The following is an 18,214-nucleotide window of genomic DNA, read 5'->3' as shown; positions in this document are numbered from 1 at the left end:
AAGATGCCCTAGAGAAGGAAATGGCAACTCACTCCACTATTCTTGCTTGGGAAATCCCATGGACAGAGGAGCCTGGCAGGCTACAGTCCATAAGGTCGCAAAAGAGTAGGACAGGACTTAGCTACTAAAAAACAGCAACAAAAGCCTTCTAAAAATCAAATCTGCTTAAGGTATACTTAATGTGGTTTCTTTCTGCTCTAAGAATTGTTTAGTCTCTGGCTGTTTTAAACTTCTGCGTGGTATGTAAAGACCTCAGTCTATTTTTATGCATGATCTCCAAACCAAAAAGTTTCCAAACAGACACAGAAAAGGAACTATTGCACCTAACCATAACCCTAGGCAAAGGCTATATTTATCAGCTGGAGATGCTTGGTTTTTACTTTGCCAGTACTGTAGCTGATTCCTTCTGAGGTCTGTGCCTTGCTGATAACTATCAAACCTGAAATTTGTCCTCAGATGCAGCAAAGATAGAATGGAAATGAATAGAATCATAAAAGGGTGTCAAATAATCTTTGTTTCATAGGTCTGGCTCCATTCTCTCTAAAATTGAGCTCATTTTTCACTTTCAAATGGGCATGCTTAAAATGGGACTATGTTAGTGGGTCTTTGTGGGCATCTTAGTTTTGTCCTCCCTGAGTGAGTGAGTGAATTCGCTCAGTCGTGTCCGACTTTTTGCGACCCCATGGACTGTAGCCTACCAGACTCCTCCATCCGTGGGATTTTCCAGGCAAGAATACTGGGGTGGGTTGCCATTTCCTTCTCCAGAAGATCTTTCTGACCCAGGGATTGAACCCAGGTCTCCCGCATTGTAGGCAGACGCTTTACTGTCTGAGCCACGAGGGAAGCCCTGTTAGTGGGTCTTTGTGGGCATCTTAGTTTAGCCCTCTCTACTCACCCTCAAATTACACAAGTGTACAAAACCCACACGTGGAGTTGACATTTGTTAATTATTTACATTTGTGTACCAGGTTATTATTTTGCTAGGATATCCATATTACCTTATTTAGATCTCCTTTACAGTTTTTAAAATGACTGATCAGTATTAGGGATTAAGTCTTTGATCAAAGTGTGTAGTAAAGTTAACAAATCCATGTCTCTGAGTCCCACACACATGATGCTCTTCCACAGATACTAATGCATTCCACTAATGCTAATGCATTTGTCATAGGTTCTTAAAGGATGTGATACGATAAATATGTGCCTTTCCTTATTAAAAAGATATCTAAATTTAAAGAATCCAACAAGAAAATATTACGTTAATTTAAAATATAATTTTTTAACCCCTATATTACCCCTCCCCCGTTCCCTCTCAACACTGGAAACTACTAATTTGTTTTCTGTATCTGTGAGTTTGCTTCTTTTTATTATTATTATATTCACTACTTGGTTGTATTTTTTAGACTTAACATTCAAGTAATATCATACAGTATTTGTTTTCTTCTATCTGACATTTCACTTTGCATAGTACCCTCCAAGTTCATCCATGTTGTTTCAAATGGAAAATTATATATATATGTGTGTGTGTGTGTATATATATATATTTTTTTTTTTATAATTTTCCACAGTGGCTGTACCAATTTACATTCCTACAAACAGTGTATGAGGGTTCCCTTTTCTCCACATCCTCTCCAACATTTGTTTGTGTTCTTTTTGATGATAGCCATTCTGACTGGTATGAGGTCATAGGTCATTGTGGTTTTGATTTGCATTTCCTTAATGATTAGTGATGTTTGGCATAGTTACATGTGTCTATTGGCACATCTGCATCTCCTCTTTGGAAAGAGTGTTTATTCAGATCTCTGTCCAGTTTTTAATTGGGTTGTTTGTTTTTGATGTTAAGTTGTATGAGCCGTTTATATATTTTGGATATTAACCCCTTATCAGTCATATCATTTGCAAATGTTTTCTCCCGTTCACTAAGCTGTCTTTTCATCCTATTGACGGTTTCCTCTAAGTTCAGTTAGGTTCCATTTATTTTTGCTTTTGTTTCCAATATAGGGGTAGGGAATTAAGGGACACAAACTATTATGTATAAAATAAGCTACAAGGATATATAGTACCTCACAGGGAATATAATAGCCAATATTTTATAGTAACTATAGATGCAGTATAACCTTAAACATTGTGAATCACTGTGTCGTATGCCTGTAATTTATGTAATATTGTACATCAACTATAACTCAATAAAAAATATAATTACCAAATTAATGGATTTGGTCTTATTGATAGTACTATAGCCTTTTACCCCAGCAAGTATCCCTAGTTATATCCTTAGAAGCAAATGTGTATTTATCTGCAACCTTATTGTAATATGTTCTAAAGATTCAAGATGCTCTCTGGATTTAATTTTTGCTAGATGACATTTAAACACTAGAGCTGAATTATAAATGAAGTTGCTTTTATAAAAACAACAAAGAGTGAGTTTATGAACTTGTAAAGTTGGAAACCAAATCAGTATTCCAAACCAAACCCCACTGCTGCTATCTCATTAAATAGCATTGGGTAGACGTTTAAAGATTTTTATACGTTTTAATTCAGGTGGTAACTTGAATTAAAACAACATTGATTTTTTTTTTCCCTAATTCACTCTTGGTCATGTGTAACATACTAAAAATCAAAATGAATTCAGTACTACTTGAGTCTGTCTGTGTAACAGGGTATTAAATTTTTGGAGGCTTTCTTTCCCCATGCTAATTTTCATCATTTTGCTGTTCCTTTCGTTTGCCCTGGAATTTTAGCTTTTTAAAATTATTGTTCGTTCTTTTCACCATGTATCCCTGTCTTTAAACATTTAAACTTTGATTAGGCAAAGAAGCAAGAGACTGTGTATAATGATGAAGTTGGAACTTCCCTGAACAACCTGTTAGCTCATCTTGGAAGAAGAGTGTTGTGCCAAACGATCTTAATGTGCTCATGAATAGTGTTGTAACAAAAGTGGGTAGAGAGATAAGCGTAAAGGGCAGTTCTAATGGAAGGAATGATAGTAAGATACAGCTTGGCTGAACATGCTAATGCTTTGTGAAGATGCTATCTGCTCTTGCTGCTAAATTAGGTACATATTAATTTAGCAGCTTCTATAGCTATGTGCTATTTTACAAAATGAATTAGAAGAGGAAGAAAATACCTCTTAGGATTTAGAAGTATCTCATACGACAGTAAAATTATTACATAGAGAATACCCATTTAACCCAGAGTTTATGATACATTAACTGTGTGGATACATTCTGAAAATAAAAGCGGGAGAGGCGGGAAGGAATTTCATATGAAGGTAGCCGTAGGCTCTACCTACCTTGAGTTTTTAGCTTTATACTGAACTTGGAAGTGACTGAGACTTTTGCTGTTTCTGTTTCCTAAATGCGGAATTTCAGAGTGGGAAGATCAGGACTTTAGCTGAAAATACACCTATATTAAACCAGGAGTCTTTGGCCGTGGCATTTGGGCACAAACATTGGGAAGATTTAAGGAACTGTGAAGATTGATCATGGAAATCAAAGAGGAAGGAGCATCAGAAGAAGGCCAGAACTTTCTGCCTACCCCCCAGGCAAATGACACCGGGGACTTTCAGTTCACAAGTGAGTATAAATGCACCCCCGTATTAAATAACGTTGTTCCTTTGCACTATTATTTCAGTGTTCTAAGTCTATGATACGTCTCTCCTCTTTTATCCTGGGTGAGGGAGATAGTAGTCTATGAAATGGTTCAATATCAAATAGAACCATTGTTCTTGAATGTGTATTAAGAGCAGTATACAGTTTCTTTTTTTGATAAGAATTTTGATCTTTATTTGAAGATCAACTGGAAAACTAAGACAGTACTCGAATTTTGAAAAAAAATCACTCTGGATGCTGATGGAGACCCGATTGTGGATGCACAGAGAGGGTCCGAGACACCATTTAGGGGGCTATCGTTGCACACTTTCTATTGAACATATTTCTACTCTCATGTGGAATTATTTTTTGAAACCTAGAAATTTTCTCTTTAAAACCAAAGACATTTCAGTTGAAAACATTAGGGCACAATGATTACACTAGCTGCTTAGTGGTTGCTGCCACACCTAAGTCACATCAGTAGAGCAAGCAAGCTTGGTTATTTGGCCAGGATTAGCATTTGCACATGAGCATTGGTTTTTGTGCTACTTAAGTAATTAAAATCACTGGAAGAAGTATATGTTTCATCTCATGCTTAACATTCTAGTGTTTGGGTTAGATTGTTTAGCATAAACTTTTTTAAAAATTTATTTATTTTAATTGAAGGCTAATTACTTTACAATATTGTAGTGTTTTGCCATACATTGACATGAATCAGCCATGTGTTGTGTTTTATTCAAAAGATTCTTATCCAGTTATTTAGCCCTGGCAAACATATGCCCAACCTCTCATTTCATTTACATTATAAAAATAATCTTGAGAAAATGACACTGGTTGTATAAGTTTATTTGAGTAATTTGATGGTCAGAGCTTACAGCAGAATTGTTAATTGCCTTAAAAAAACCTATAGTACTTTGAAATTAATAAAGACCTACCTAATAGTTGTCAATCTAACCCCTTAGAAAGTCTAAAATTGTTAAATGTCAGTAGGAAATAAAAGTAAACATAAATGCAAAAAATGTGAACTCTGTACATAAAAAACGGATGGTTTTTATACAAAGAGATGGTTCTAACAGTTGTCAACTGAAAAAATAATGTACAACATAAGAGTTATAAGTTATGTTTTATTGGACAAAATGAAAACTATAGCCCGGGAGACAGCATTTTAGATAGCTCTTAGGAACTGCTGCAAAGAAGCAGGGGGAAAGGTCAGTGTACATGTGATTTTGGTGAAAGAGTACATGCAATCAAGCACATATTTCTGCAGAAGGTTTCTGCTATTCTCATGAAGGTCACTGCTGGTTATGAGGAGCAGGTGCCACCATGAAGGATTTTAGTACTTCTCTAGATATGAGGAGATGCAAGAATTGGGCTTATGAAATTGTCTCCTGAAAATATCTATCTGAAAACCTGTTCTGCCATTTTTTTTTGTTGGTTTTCTCCAAATCATAGAGTGCCTCATTTATGATCTCCACCCTAAATTCCTTCCAGGGGATACTGAAGGTCAGCAGCTGCAGCAGCTCATGATTTAATCCTTGCAGAGGTGGATAGCAAATGCCAGTCTGTAGCGGACACAGTATATTCATGACTGAATGCTAATACATATAAATTTTATCTGATGAGTGCACCAATAAAGATAAACAAGGAGAAGATTTTTATAATCTTTTATTTCTTAGTCAACCATGAGTGGTGACAAATGACATCCCAATTCTCAGTCACTCTTTAAGTCACTCTTTGTGCTTACTTTTTGTAGTTTTATTTATTTGGTTTTATATTTTTTATAATCTCTATTTCTTTTTTTTCTTTCTTTATTGAAGTATAGTTGACTTACAATATTATATTAGGTGAAGGTGTACAACATAGTGATTCATTATTTTTATAGATTATAGTTCATTTGATGATACTGAAAAAAAAATGGCTATATCCCCAGTCAGCCACTCTTGTTTAGGAAGCTCTGAAACAGACTGTGGTCTTAACGAATCCATCTACCATTTCATTACTTGCCACAGCCTTACCTTTCTATCCTCTAACCATTAGATGTTTCCATTTCCTTACCTTTGTTCTCAAACTTACTTTCCCTCTCACTTCATCTTAAATCATTTAGCCATGTTAATAGATTTTTTTTTTACCTGCCAAAAAAGAAAAGAACATTTAACAGAATCCTGATTTGATCTATCAGTAAATTGGCAGAATAACTGCCATCATCGTGTCCTGAGCAACCTAACTAGAAATAGCTCTTTAATTATTTACTATTAGCACAAGGTTGAAATGGTGTGAAAGAGAAATCTGTTTCAGAGACTTGGATGAGGTCATCCTTGTGAAGGGTCCATCTCTGTCGACACATATACAAAAGAAACAGAAACAGTTGAAAAATATGTTTTGCATTTTTCATGCCTTACAGAAACAATATTTCTGTTTTACGACCATGGAACTAAATAGAGCAATCAAATCTTTAGCCACATCTAGTTTTGCTATAAATATTACATCCTGCCCTGAGAATTGACTTGTTATATTTGTCTGGATGATTAACTGAGTTTATTTGTTCTGCCAAATAATGTTGGCAGACCTTGTGGGCGTTTATACATTGTGGGCTGGGTAAGAGTTATATATGTTCACATGATTTTGATGAGTTAAATATATTCAATCTGAATTTGTGCCTATTATTCATAGGCATTCAGAAGACTCCAAATGAACCACAGTTGGAATTCATCCTTGGTAAGAAATTCTTATTCATTTATAGCTATAAATGTAATAAGCCTTTTGTACATATAGTTTACAACTTTAGGTATGTTACCGATATCACTGTTACTTATAATATATTTTTACACATTTCATGAATATTATTCTGTAAAAAAAAAAAAATCATTCTATAAGGTAAGTGTTATTTTTCCCAGTTTATAAGTGAAGAATCTGAGCTATGGAGCAGGTCAGCTTGTGACCCAAGGATTGAGGACTTCAGAGGTGATGGGTTTGTGTCTGTCAATCAGATCTGCTGACCACAAGTCCTTTGCCCAACACTCATTCTAATACAGTTTGTTGCAAATCATTACTCAAAATCCACGTGTCTAATTACTCACTCCTTGAGAGGTTAGCTGGGCTCATGTAGAGTTTTCCTTTGTCCTTCTTTATGACATTTACAAGGTCTGCGCTCCCCTTTGGTCACTCAAAAATATTCCCTTGCTCTTCCATGTTGATATTGTGGAGAGATCCTTGACTTTGAGAATTTAATTTTATTTCAAAGTTTTAACTTGCTTAAGCAACTCTAAGAATCTATCGCATGTAGAAATTTGTAAATTTCTCAAAGGATAAATTAAAAATGTGTACCCCTACAACACTGTAAATCAACTACACTTCAATAAAAACAATTTTTGCTTATGTAGCAATGGTTTTTAAAAAAAAATACATACCCTGAGGCTGGTCCATTACTTAGCTAGTGAGTAGGAACTTGAATTGGTTATGACTGCAAAGTGCTATTAGGGAATTAGTTGCAAGATGGCATTTAAAGGGGGTAAAAATATGGTTCCTATGAACTATTTAGACTTTTCTTCTTTCATTGTCCTGAAGTACTTTGAAATGTTTCAAATATTTTTACATTTATTTGTATCAAATTTTACCAGATATATTTTAATATCCAAATCATTGAATGTCAATATATACATATTTTATGAAGTTATGGGCAAGTTGAAACATATATCTCCACTCTCTGTAGTAGTTTGTAGTGATTTGAAGTTCCAATTATTTTAGGAATATATATTTTTATTATATAATGAAATGTTTCAAATTTACATCTTTCACTCAAAATATTACAGTTTGAAGCATAACTTATTGAGAAAATAATCATAATTTTTTTGCTTTTGTTTTCTTTCTCTTTCTAATAGGTTTTATTTTTTGAAAAGTTTGCAGTTCATACCAAATTTGGACATAAGATATAGAGGTTTCCTAGGTACTCTCCTGCCCCTACATATGTATAGCCTCTCCCATTACCATCATCCCCCGGCCAGAATGGTACATTTGTTACAGTTGATGAGCTCACAGTGACAGGTTATTGTCATCCTAAGTCAATAATTTGGGGCTTTCTGGGTGACTCAGTGGTAAAGAACCCACCTGCCAATGCAAGAGAAACAGGAGACCCGGATTCAGTCCCTGGGTTAGGCAGATTCCCTGGAAAAGGAAATGGTAACTCACTCCAGTATTCTTGTCTGGAGAATCCCATGGACACAGGAGCCTCATGGGCTACATAGAGTCCATGGGGTCACAAAGAGTCATACATGACTGAGACTGCGCAAGTCCATGATTTACATTAGGGTTCATCCTTGCAGTTATACATTATCTATGGGTTTGGACAATGTATAAACATGTGTTCATCATTACAGTATCATACTTAGTATCTTCACTGCCCTAAAAGTTCTCTGAGCTCTGCCTGTTCATCCCTGTCTTTCTGGCAATGCCTGGCAAACACTGACAAAGATATACTTTATTTATTTATTTATTTGTCTAGAAAATTCTCAGATGTTGTCAAATAAAGAAAAAATCCACTTTTCAGAAAGGGAGCCAAGTATCAAAAAAGACCTTGGCACCTCCTGACTCACTAACTATAACTCTTGTTACTTGAGACTTACTCATCTTTTATTTTTAAGATAATATATTCATTTTTTTAACCTTTCAGCAAGACTTCTGAAAAATGAAGAGTTGTTAGACTCATTAAAAGTATTTCAAAGCCCAAAGAAAGCTTTCTTGCTTGAATCCTGGAGAACAGGGGAAATCTGAATTAGGCAGAAGTAATCGGAGTAGAGGCTGTTAGTCAAGCATGGAGACAGAATGCATAGACCATATACCTATCTTCTATTTCAATTAAAGTTTCCTGTCTTTTTCAAAGACCTTTTTCAAAGAGTATACTAATTGTTTTGAAAGTACAGTCATGTTTGGGAACAATGCTGTCATCACTTACATTTCTGGCTTGAATCATAGATTTAAGAGGTGAGCAGCTCTGAGAATTTATTCATAATAATATTTCTCCCATTTAAAAAAGTAAACTTTAATTTTCTTTTTTCATATCTATTCAAAAAATACACTAGAATTCTTAACAACAGGTAATTTTGTTTTGTCATATGGCAGGAAATCCTTGATGAGTAAACAAAAGAAAGTTATCTAGAATCTTCAGGGAATTGTGTTGTTGATCCTGGAATATGTATTTCCTAAACTGTTTGTTATACTTCTTAGCACTTAAAAGATCCTAACTATACCATTTCTTGAAGATTTTTTTTAAACTATTCTTTCAAAGACATCACAGCCAAACCCATGTAGGTTTTAGTGTATATTTTTGTCACCATTTTTTTCTTTAAGTTTTTTTTAATCTCACAAATTATTCAAGACTTCATCTATCATATAGATAGCTTCATTTCATAATTAATAAGTGAAACAGTAGTATTTTCTTAAATATTTTTTCATTGTGTGCATATTTAATAATGAGAAAGAAAGCAAAGCATCTTACTACAAAAAAATCTAGAAACAGAATAAGGATGTAAGAAACTTTTCCAACTAAAATTTTTTTGGAGGCAGATTTTCTTTTATTGAAGTATAGTTGATTTACAATGTCATGTTAATTTCCACTGTACAGAAAAGTGATTCAGTTATACATACACATATATGTATATATATACATTTTAATATATTCTTTTCCATTATAATTTATCTCAGGATATTGAATATAGCTCCCTGTGCTATACAGTAGGACTGTGTTGTTTATCCATCCAAATAATTTTTTTCTTACATTTGATTCTTGATTCTGTACCAAAGTATTCAAATAAATTGAGTTTCAGTGGCCTTGCTTTTTAAATTGTGAACAGCCACACTAATTTTGTAGGTGTCATATTATTTTGTATGAGTTACTTTCCATCAAGGATTTGTTTCTGTCTTGTCTATATGTCTATAAAATCATTATATCTTACTGAAGTTCCACTGCTATATCTTTATTCAAGTTAATCAGGTGGGAGATGTCTAGTCAATTGAGCAAGTTGATTGGTTAAAAATATCTTGATAGTAAAAGATAAACATGTACTGATAAGATGAGGATCGCATGCCCATCGTCAATAGTATTTCTAGTGGTTGACTGCATTTAAATTGTGTAATTCACCTGCACACTGATACGTATGCTTTCACGTGTCTTTGATTGTTTAACTTAAGTATATAGGTACCCTTTTTATTTTCACAAAGAGAAAAATTAGTAAAAATCCAAGAGAATACAGATTTTGTTTACAGTTTAATAAAATTGTTTTATTTCAACAAAGCTGGCATTTATGAAGAGGGGTCATTTCTCACAATCAGATAACATTTCTTTCTTGAAACCATTGTGGGAAATTATATATAGAATTTAGTCATTTGACAAAGATATGAAAGAAAAGAAATTCCTGTGATCTGTTTCTTAAGTTTAGTTCCCTGATTATACTTATCACACTGATTGTCATGCCTCCATTTACCACCTCCAAAGTCAATAGAATACTTAAAAGAATGTTTTCATATTTTTATATGGACACCACATATATCATGAATCCAAGGCAATAGTCACTAATGCATGTTAATCTGTAGGCGAGGATGGCATGTGTGTATGTACATGTGATTCTTGTGTTTTTCGTTTAACAGCATGAGGTCACATTCTTGAAATAACTTACATGCTGATGCCTGATACCTGATGAAAGCCAAGTGAGCAGTTGCAGGGTACATTGAAACACACGCTTTACACACATCACCAGCCTTGATGTCACTTATGATAGGAACATGGCGACATGGTGGAGGGAGTGAAATCCCTAACAAATGCAAGTAATTCATTCATCTCAATTTTACTGGGAGCATAGAAAACTTAAAAAGTACTCTCAGGAAGTATTAAGTCTTGTATAGGCAGAAACAGGGAAACTCTATAGACTGTGCCTGGGGGAGGAGGAGTTGGTGTGGAGAACAGAGGGCCTATTTGGGGCCTATCTTGGACATAGAGAGTTGAGGCAGGCCTCTGTGGGTCCGAAGAGACTTAGGCAGGGTGTGGAGGCTGATTTGGAATGTGTCCATACTGAACATAAGATCCAGGTGACTCTCCCAGCCTGAGGGGGCAGACTAGGAGATACTTAGGCAGCAGGTAATAGGGATGGAAGAATGAGAAGACTGGGGCTCGAGGGTAGGAACTCAGGTTGCTGGTTTGATCGGGCATGAAACCAAGTTATGAGCTGAACTGGTCTTAAAGTGAAATTGGAAATTGCAAATAGTGAAGGACTGTTTATTGGGCCAGTAGAAGGTCAGATTCATGGGGTTGCAAAGAGTCGGACACGACTGAGCGACTGAACTGGGAATGTCAGAGTCAGAATAGGACAATGTTAAGAGAGGGGCTGAGCCAGTGAGTTCCTGCTCCCAGGCTTCTTTTAGTCTCCCTCACCTGCACCTGGACTGAACCTCTGGATGATAGGATCAATCCTGGTGCTTGGGTGTTGCTGAGACTCTAGTGAGTAAGGGTTAGAGAGAGGTGGGATTCAATGTCAAATGATTGTTCAGTTCCTCACCTTTTGTGAAGCTGTTTTCTCTTTTAAGAATGATAAAATGATTTTTTTCCCCCAGAGACTTCTTCCTCTTGAATTGAAAAATGCATCAGTTCCTTTCTACAGATATTATTAGCACAAAAAATAAGGTTCAAATTATTTGAGGTTTGAGGTTCAAATTATTTAATAGATCCTTGCTTTATATCTCTGTTTTCTCTAAAGTCAATAAACCCGTATTGATTTTTATAATTTTATTATTAATATAGTGAGAACGATATCAGATGAAAATCAATAATAGACCATGCAGAGTTACCGCTGCAATGTAGTCCTGTGTCATCATGCATTCTCAGATAGCTAATCCTCTTTTTAAAAAATATTTATTTATTTATTTGGCTGCACCAGATCTTAAAATAGTTGCAGCATTTGGGATCTAGTTCCCTATCTGGGGTTTGAACCCAGGACCCTTGCATTGGGAGCATGGAGCCTTAGCCACTGACCCATGAGGGAAATTCCCTGACAACCCTCTTGATTTCTGTTTGCCCATCTCATTTCTTGACTTTTCTTCTAATACCTCAAATATAGAACTGATAAAGCAAAGTTTGAGCCACTCCACTTCATCCCCAAACTCAGAGTCAATCAGCATGTGTTATTTATTTTTTATAGTGAAACATGTATTTTAAAGATTTATGGAGTAAAGACAATCTCTTTAACAAGTGGTGCTGGGAAAACTGGTCAACCACTTGTAAAAGAATGAAACTAGATCACTTTCTAACACTGCACACAAAAATAAACTCAAAATGGATTAAAGATCTAAATGTAACATCAGAAACTATAAAACTCCTAGAGGAGAACATAGGCAAAACACTCTCCGACATAAATCACAGCAGGATCCTCTATGATCCACCTCCCAGAATTCTGGAAATAAAAGCAAAAATAAACAAATGGGATCTAATTAAAATTAAAAGCTTCTGCACAACAAAGGAAAATATAAGCAAGGTGAAAAGACAGCCTTCTGAATGGGAGAAAATAATAGCAAATGAAGCAACTGACAAACAACTAATCTGAAAAATATACAAGCAACTTATGCAGCTCAATTCCAGAAAAATAAACGACCCAATCAAAAAATGGGCCAAAGAACTAAATAGACATTTCTCCAAAGAAGACATACGGATGGCTAACAAACACATGAAAAGATGCTCAACATCACTCATTATTAGAGAAATGCAAATCAAAACCACAATGAGGTACCACTTCACACCAGTCAGAATGGCTGCGATCCAAAAATCTGCAAGCAATAAATGCTGGACAGGGTGTGGAGAAAAGGGAACCCTCCTACACTGTTGGTGGGAATGCAAACTAGTACAGCCACTATGGAGAACAGTGTGGAGATTCCTTTAAAAATTGCAAATAGAACTACCTTATGACCCAGCAATCCCACTGCTGGGCATACACACCGAGGAAACCAGAACTGAAAGAGACACATGTACCCCAATGTTCATCGCAGCACTGTTTATAATAGCCAAGACATGGAAACAACCTAGATGTCCATCAGCAGATGAATGGATAAGAAAGCTGTGGTACATATACACAATGGAGTATTACTCAGCCGTTAAAAAGAATTCATTTGAATCAGTTCTGATGAGATGGGTGAAACTGGAGCCAATTATACAGAGTGAAGTAAGCCAGAAAGAAAAACACCAATACAGTATACTAACACATATATATGGAATTTAGGAAGATGGCAATGAAGACCCTGTATGCAAGACAGGAAAAAAGACACAGATGTGTATAACGGACTTTTGGACTCAGAGGGAGAGGGAGAGGGTGGGATGATTTGGGAGAATGGCATTCTAACATGTATACTATCATGTAAGAATTGAATCGCCAGTCTATGTCTGACGCAGGGTGCAGCATGCTTGGGGCTGGTGCATGGGGATGACCCAGAGAGATGTTGTGGAGAGGGAGGTGGGAGGGGGGTTCATGTTTGGGAACGCATGTAAGAATTAAAGATTTTAAAATTTAAAATTAAAAAAATAAAAAACTAAAAAAAAAAAACCACACACACAAAAAAAGATGGAAAACTATGTAGTCATTAAAAATCATCTGTCAAAAGGATATTTTATTCAACAAGGAAATGTAAGAGTTGTCAAAGCAGGCTAACAAACTGCATTTACAACAAAACTCTTATTTAACTGTGTCTGTGTGCACAAAATAATGATCGGAAGAACAGGCACGATAGACTTTAATCATGGGTCTCACAACTTGGTAAAATTTCCATTTCCTTTGTTATGCTTTTCCAGAGGAAAGTATTAAGGTATTTTATTAAATATTCCAAAGTTTCTGCAACATGCTCATATAAATGTCTTAACTGTTCATTTATTTAAATAAACACCTAAATAAGCTGAACAAGAAAAGGGGGCATATTTGAAGGGGTAAAATTCTGCTCTTTGCCTTCAATTAACTCTTAGTATAGCTAAAGAGATCAAACTAGTTTTAGTTTCGTTCAGCCTAAGACTCCTGAAGTCATTAAAAAGATCCTTAAAAGCTAAGATAATTTTCAAGGTCTCTAAGAATATAGAAAGATTAAACTAATATGATAAAAAGTAGTCGAAGGCTTTTCAAGGAAGACTTGTGTTGTGCTTAGTCACTCAGTCGTGTCTGACTCTGCGACCCCATGGGCTGTAGTCCGCCAAGCTCCTCTGTCCATGGGCATTCTCCAGGCAAGAATACTGGAGTGGCTTGCCATGCCCTCCTCCAGGGGATTTTCCCAGTCCAGGGATAGCGTCCAGGTCTCCAGCACTGCAGGCAGATTCCTACTATTTGAGCCAGCCAGGTCTCCCTTCCAAGAAGATTTAACTAAAGCCAGTTTGTGAAGGAAGAAAACAGCGCTCGAACTGGGAGCAAAGGAGGAATCGCATTCTAGACCAGGACAGCAGCAGATGTTTGGTTCAGGACAAGATAAAGACTCTGAATTCAGAATACACACTCACACCAGGTTCATGCAATAAGTACTTTTGTGTTATTATACCGATTTATGTATAAAAAGCCAGCTGTCGTGTCTTCCTAGAAGAGAAAATAAAATCTGTATTCTCAAATAAGTTTCTTGATTCATCTACTTCCTGGTCCTTTGAAATCATGGTATGTACTGAAAAATCAGTGATTCCAAGTACTTTATAGAAAATTATTTCACATTTACTCTGTAAGCCATGTCAGTTCTGCCATATATAATGTGACTAAATAAACAAACTGAAGTACACCCTTGTAGAAACTCTGTTAATAGAGATTTTTTTTAAAAAAAGGTCTGTGGACAGGCAACCCACTATATATCTGGACCAGGTAAATGATGTGTAACAGCCTAGAATTCAGTGATGAAAATTCATTTCTATCACAGCATTATGTCATGGTACAAAGACAAGATGTCCTTGGGTTGGTAACTTCAAATATTAGAGTGGCATTCAATAAGGACAAGGAGAATGCTGATTCTAAAGGCTCTGTTCTTCTCTTGGATCATATATGTGACTCTATGTACTGATTTTAGGTTTTCTATAAATAGCTACTATATATCTAACAGCCCAGCTAGGAAAAAAAAAAAAGTCACGTAAGTCATGGGATCAGTTTTCTGTGTTCAGAATTTGAAAATGTGTATAAAATATTCCCAAATTGACAAGCTGCACAAAAACTGTCTCATCTCTTTATAGAGGTGGCTTTTATAGCTTGCTAAGACTTTCATTAACCTGCATGTCAGATCCATTCATAGTTTACGAATTGCTATAAATCAGTCATTGTTTTATATGTTTCTCGGAAAGAAAAAAAAAATTAAGGAAGGCAAACTTGCCAGTTTTCTCCTGTGTTCACACTTCTCCTCTCCTGCTGATCTTTGTTTTATAAATGATCATAAAGCTCTGACTTTTTTAAAGCTCCAATGGGAGAATGGAAGATTTTACTGTATCTTTAGTATTTTTACCTTCTATGTGGTATTATAGGTAAGCTAAGGGAATACTAAGCACAGAGGTATATTTTTATATTTAATCTATTGATTAAAATATTAATAAAATATTACCTCTTCATATAAGCTGCAGGATGATTTTCAAGCAAGAGAAGCAACTGTTAAGAATGCACTTGCTCTATTTTGTTGCCTCATTATAAGTTCATGGCCATTTTCTTTATTCCTATAGTGTGATACTTCCCTTATAAAGCATTGCATTCCATTGAAGTCATTTTGAGGAGCACCTTCTAAGGACAAGGTATTATGGGCACAGTAAAAGCTACTGGTTTTTGAGTACCTGACATGTGCTTCTCTCTTTGCAAACAAGATGCTATGTTTTTCCTACTACAGTTCTACAGGATAATAACATTAAAAATAGCATACAGAGTGAGTTAAGTCAGAAAGAGAAGAACAAATATCATGTATTAACATATACATTAATATATGTAATCTGGAAAAATACAGATGACCCTATTTGCCAGGCAGGAATAGAGACACAGAGAACATATATGTGGATATGGTGGGGAGGTGAGGGGGATAAAGCTACTGGGAAGTTGCTGTACAGCATAAGGAGTCAACTCAGTGCTCTGTGATGACCCAGAGGGCTGGGTGGGAGGGAGACTCAAGAGGAAGGGGCTATATGTATACATATGGCTGATTCCAGAGAAGGCAATGGCACCCCACTCCAGTACTCTTGCCTGGAAAATCCCATGGACGGAGGAGCCTGGTGGGCTGCAGTCCATGGGGTTGCTATAGAGTCCAACACAACTGAGCGACTTCACTTTCACTTTTCACTTTCATGCATTGGAGAAGGAAATGGCACCCCACTCCAGTGTTCTTGCCTGGAGAATCCCAGGGACGGGGGAGCCTGGTGGGCTGCCGTCTGTGGGGTCGCACAGAGTTGGACACGACTGAAGTGACTTAGCAGCAGCAGCATGGCTGATTCACTTTGTTGAACAGCAAAAACTAACACAACATTGTAAAATGTGTTGTTGTTCAGTTGCTAAGTCATGTCAGACTCTTTTCGACCCTGTGGACTATAGCACACCAGGCTCCCCTGTCTTCCTCTATCTCTCAGAGTTTGCTCAAATTCATGTCCATTGATTCAGTGATGCCATCCAACCATCTCATCCTCTGTTGCCCCTTTCTCCTCCTGCCCTCAATCTTTCCCAGTATCAGGATCTTTTCCAATGAGTCTGCTCTTCACATCTGGTGGCCAAAATAATGGAACTTCAGCTTCAGCATCAGTCCTTTCATTGAATATTCTGGGTTGATTTCCTGTAGGATTGATTGGTTTGATCTCCTTGAAGTCCAAGAGTATTCTCTAGCACCACAATTTGAAAGCATCAAGTCTTCAGCACTCAGCCTTCTTTATGGTTCAGCTCTCACATCCATACATGACTACTAGAAAAACTACAGCTTTGACTATATGGACCTTTGTTGGCAGAGTGATGTCTCTGCTTTTTAATATGCTGACTTGGTTTGTCTTAGCTTTCCTTCAAAGGAGCAAGTGTCTTTTAATTTCATGGCTGCAGTCACCATCTACAATGGTTTTGGAGCCCAAGAAAATAAAATGTTTCACTGATTCTTTTTCCCCCTTCTACTTGCCATGGAGTGATGCCAAGTAGATCTTACATCTCAGATGCCATGATCTTAGTGTTTTGAATGTTGAGTTTTAAGCCACCTTTTTTCACTCTCCTCTTTCATCCTCATCAAGAGGCTCTTTAGTTTCTCTTCACTTTCTGCCGTTAAAGTGGTATCACATGTATATCTGAGATTATTGATAATTCTTCCAACAATCATGACTCCAGTTTGTAATTCATCCAGGATGGCATTTTGCATGATGTACTCTGCAAGGAGTTAAATAAGCAAGGTTACATAAGTTAAATTAGCAAGGTATCCAGCCTTGTCATACTCCTTTCCCAATTTTGAACTAGTATGTTGTTCTATGTCTGGTTCTAATGTTGCTTCTTGACATGCATACAGGTTTCTCAGTTCAGTTCAGTTCAGTTCAGTTGCTCAGTCGTGTCTGACTGTTTGCGACCCCATGAATTGCAGCACACCAGGCCTCCCTGTCCATCACTAACTCCAGGATTTCACTCAGACTCGCATCTATCGAGTTGGTGATGCCATCCAGCCATCTCATCCTCTGTCGCCCCCTTCTCCTCCTGCCCCCAATCCCTCCCAGCATCAGAGTTTTTCCCAATGAGTCAACTCTTCGCATGAGGTGGCCAAAGTACTGGAGTTTCAGCTTTAGCATCATTCCTTCCAAAGAAATCCCAGGGCTGATCTTCAGAATGGACAGGTTGGATCTCCTTGCAGTCCAAGGGACTCTCAAGAGTCTTCTCCAACACCACAGTTCAAAAGCACCAATTCTTTGGCACTCAGCTTTCTTCACAGTCGAACTCTCACATCAATACATGACCACAGGAAAAACCATAGCCTTGGCGAGATGGACTTTTGTTGGCAAAGTAATGTCTCTGCTTTTGAATATGCTATCTAGGTTGGCCATAACTTTTCTTCCAAGGAGTAAGAGTCTTTTAATTTCATGGCTTCAATCACCATCTGCAGTGATTTTGGAGCCCCCCAAAATAAAGTCTGACACTGTTTCCACTGTTTCCCCATCTATTTCCCATGAAGTGATCAGGGGACAGACAAAGTGGTCTGGTACTCCCATTTTTTTAAGGATTTTCTTTAAAACTCTGTTAGCCTTTGTCCTGCTTCATTTTGTACTCCAAGGTCAAACTTGTCTGTTATTCCAGGTATCTCTTGACTTCCTGCTTTTGCATTCCAATCGCCTATGATGAAAAGGACATCAATTTTGGTTTTAATTCTAGAAGATGTTGTAGGTCTTCATAGACCCAGTCAACTTCTGCTTCTTCGGCATCAGTGTTTGGGGCATAGGCAGCTTACTGAGATGGTGAATGGTTTCCTTTGGAAACAAACTGAGATCATTCTGTCATTTTTGAGGTTGCACCCAAGCACTGTATTTCAGGTTCTTTTATTGACTGTGAGGGCTACTCCATTTTTTCTAAGGGATTCTTGCCCACAGTAGTAGCTATAACGGTCATCTGAGTTAAATTTGCCCATTTCTGTCCATTTTAATTCACTGATTCCTAAGA

At 36.7% G+C, this 18,214-nt stretch overlaps 1 protein-coding gene across 1 annotated transcript in view; it reads left to right on the top strand.

Annotated features, from left to right (window-relative positions):
• Window positions 1–18,214, top strand: part of INPP4B (inositol polyphosphate-4-phosphatase type II B) — a 736,226-nt gene that overhangs the window by 292,070 nt on the left and 425,942 nt on the right. Inside the window, exons 3-4 of the mRNA XM_018061563.1 lie at window positions 3,369–3,572; window positions 6,258–6,302. Coding sequence (XP_017917052.1) covers window positions 3,482–3,572; window positions 6,258–6,302 — 136 coding nt within the window. The 5' untranslated portion in view covers window positions 3,369–3,481. The remainder of the gene's footprint in view (window positions 1–3,368; window positions 3,573–6,257; window positions 6,303–18,214) is intronic.

The sequence above is a fragment of the Capra hircus genome, chromosome 17 (genome assembly GCF_001704415.2).
Source record: "Capra hircus breed San Clemente chromosome 17, ASM170441v1, whole genome shotgun sequence".
Lineage (NCBI taxonomy): Eukaryota > Metazoa > Chordata > Mammalia > Artiodactyla > Bovidae > Capra > Capra hircus.
The sequence above is the reverse complement of the archived record's forward strand: the minus strand, read 5'-3'. Positions and strand labels throughout refer to the sequence as shown.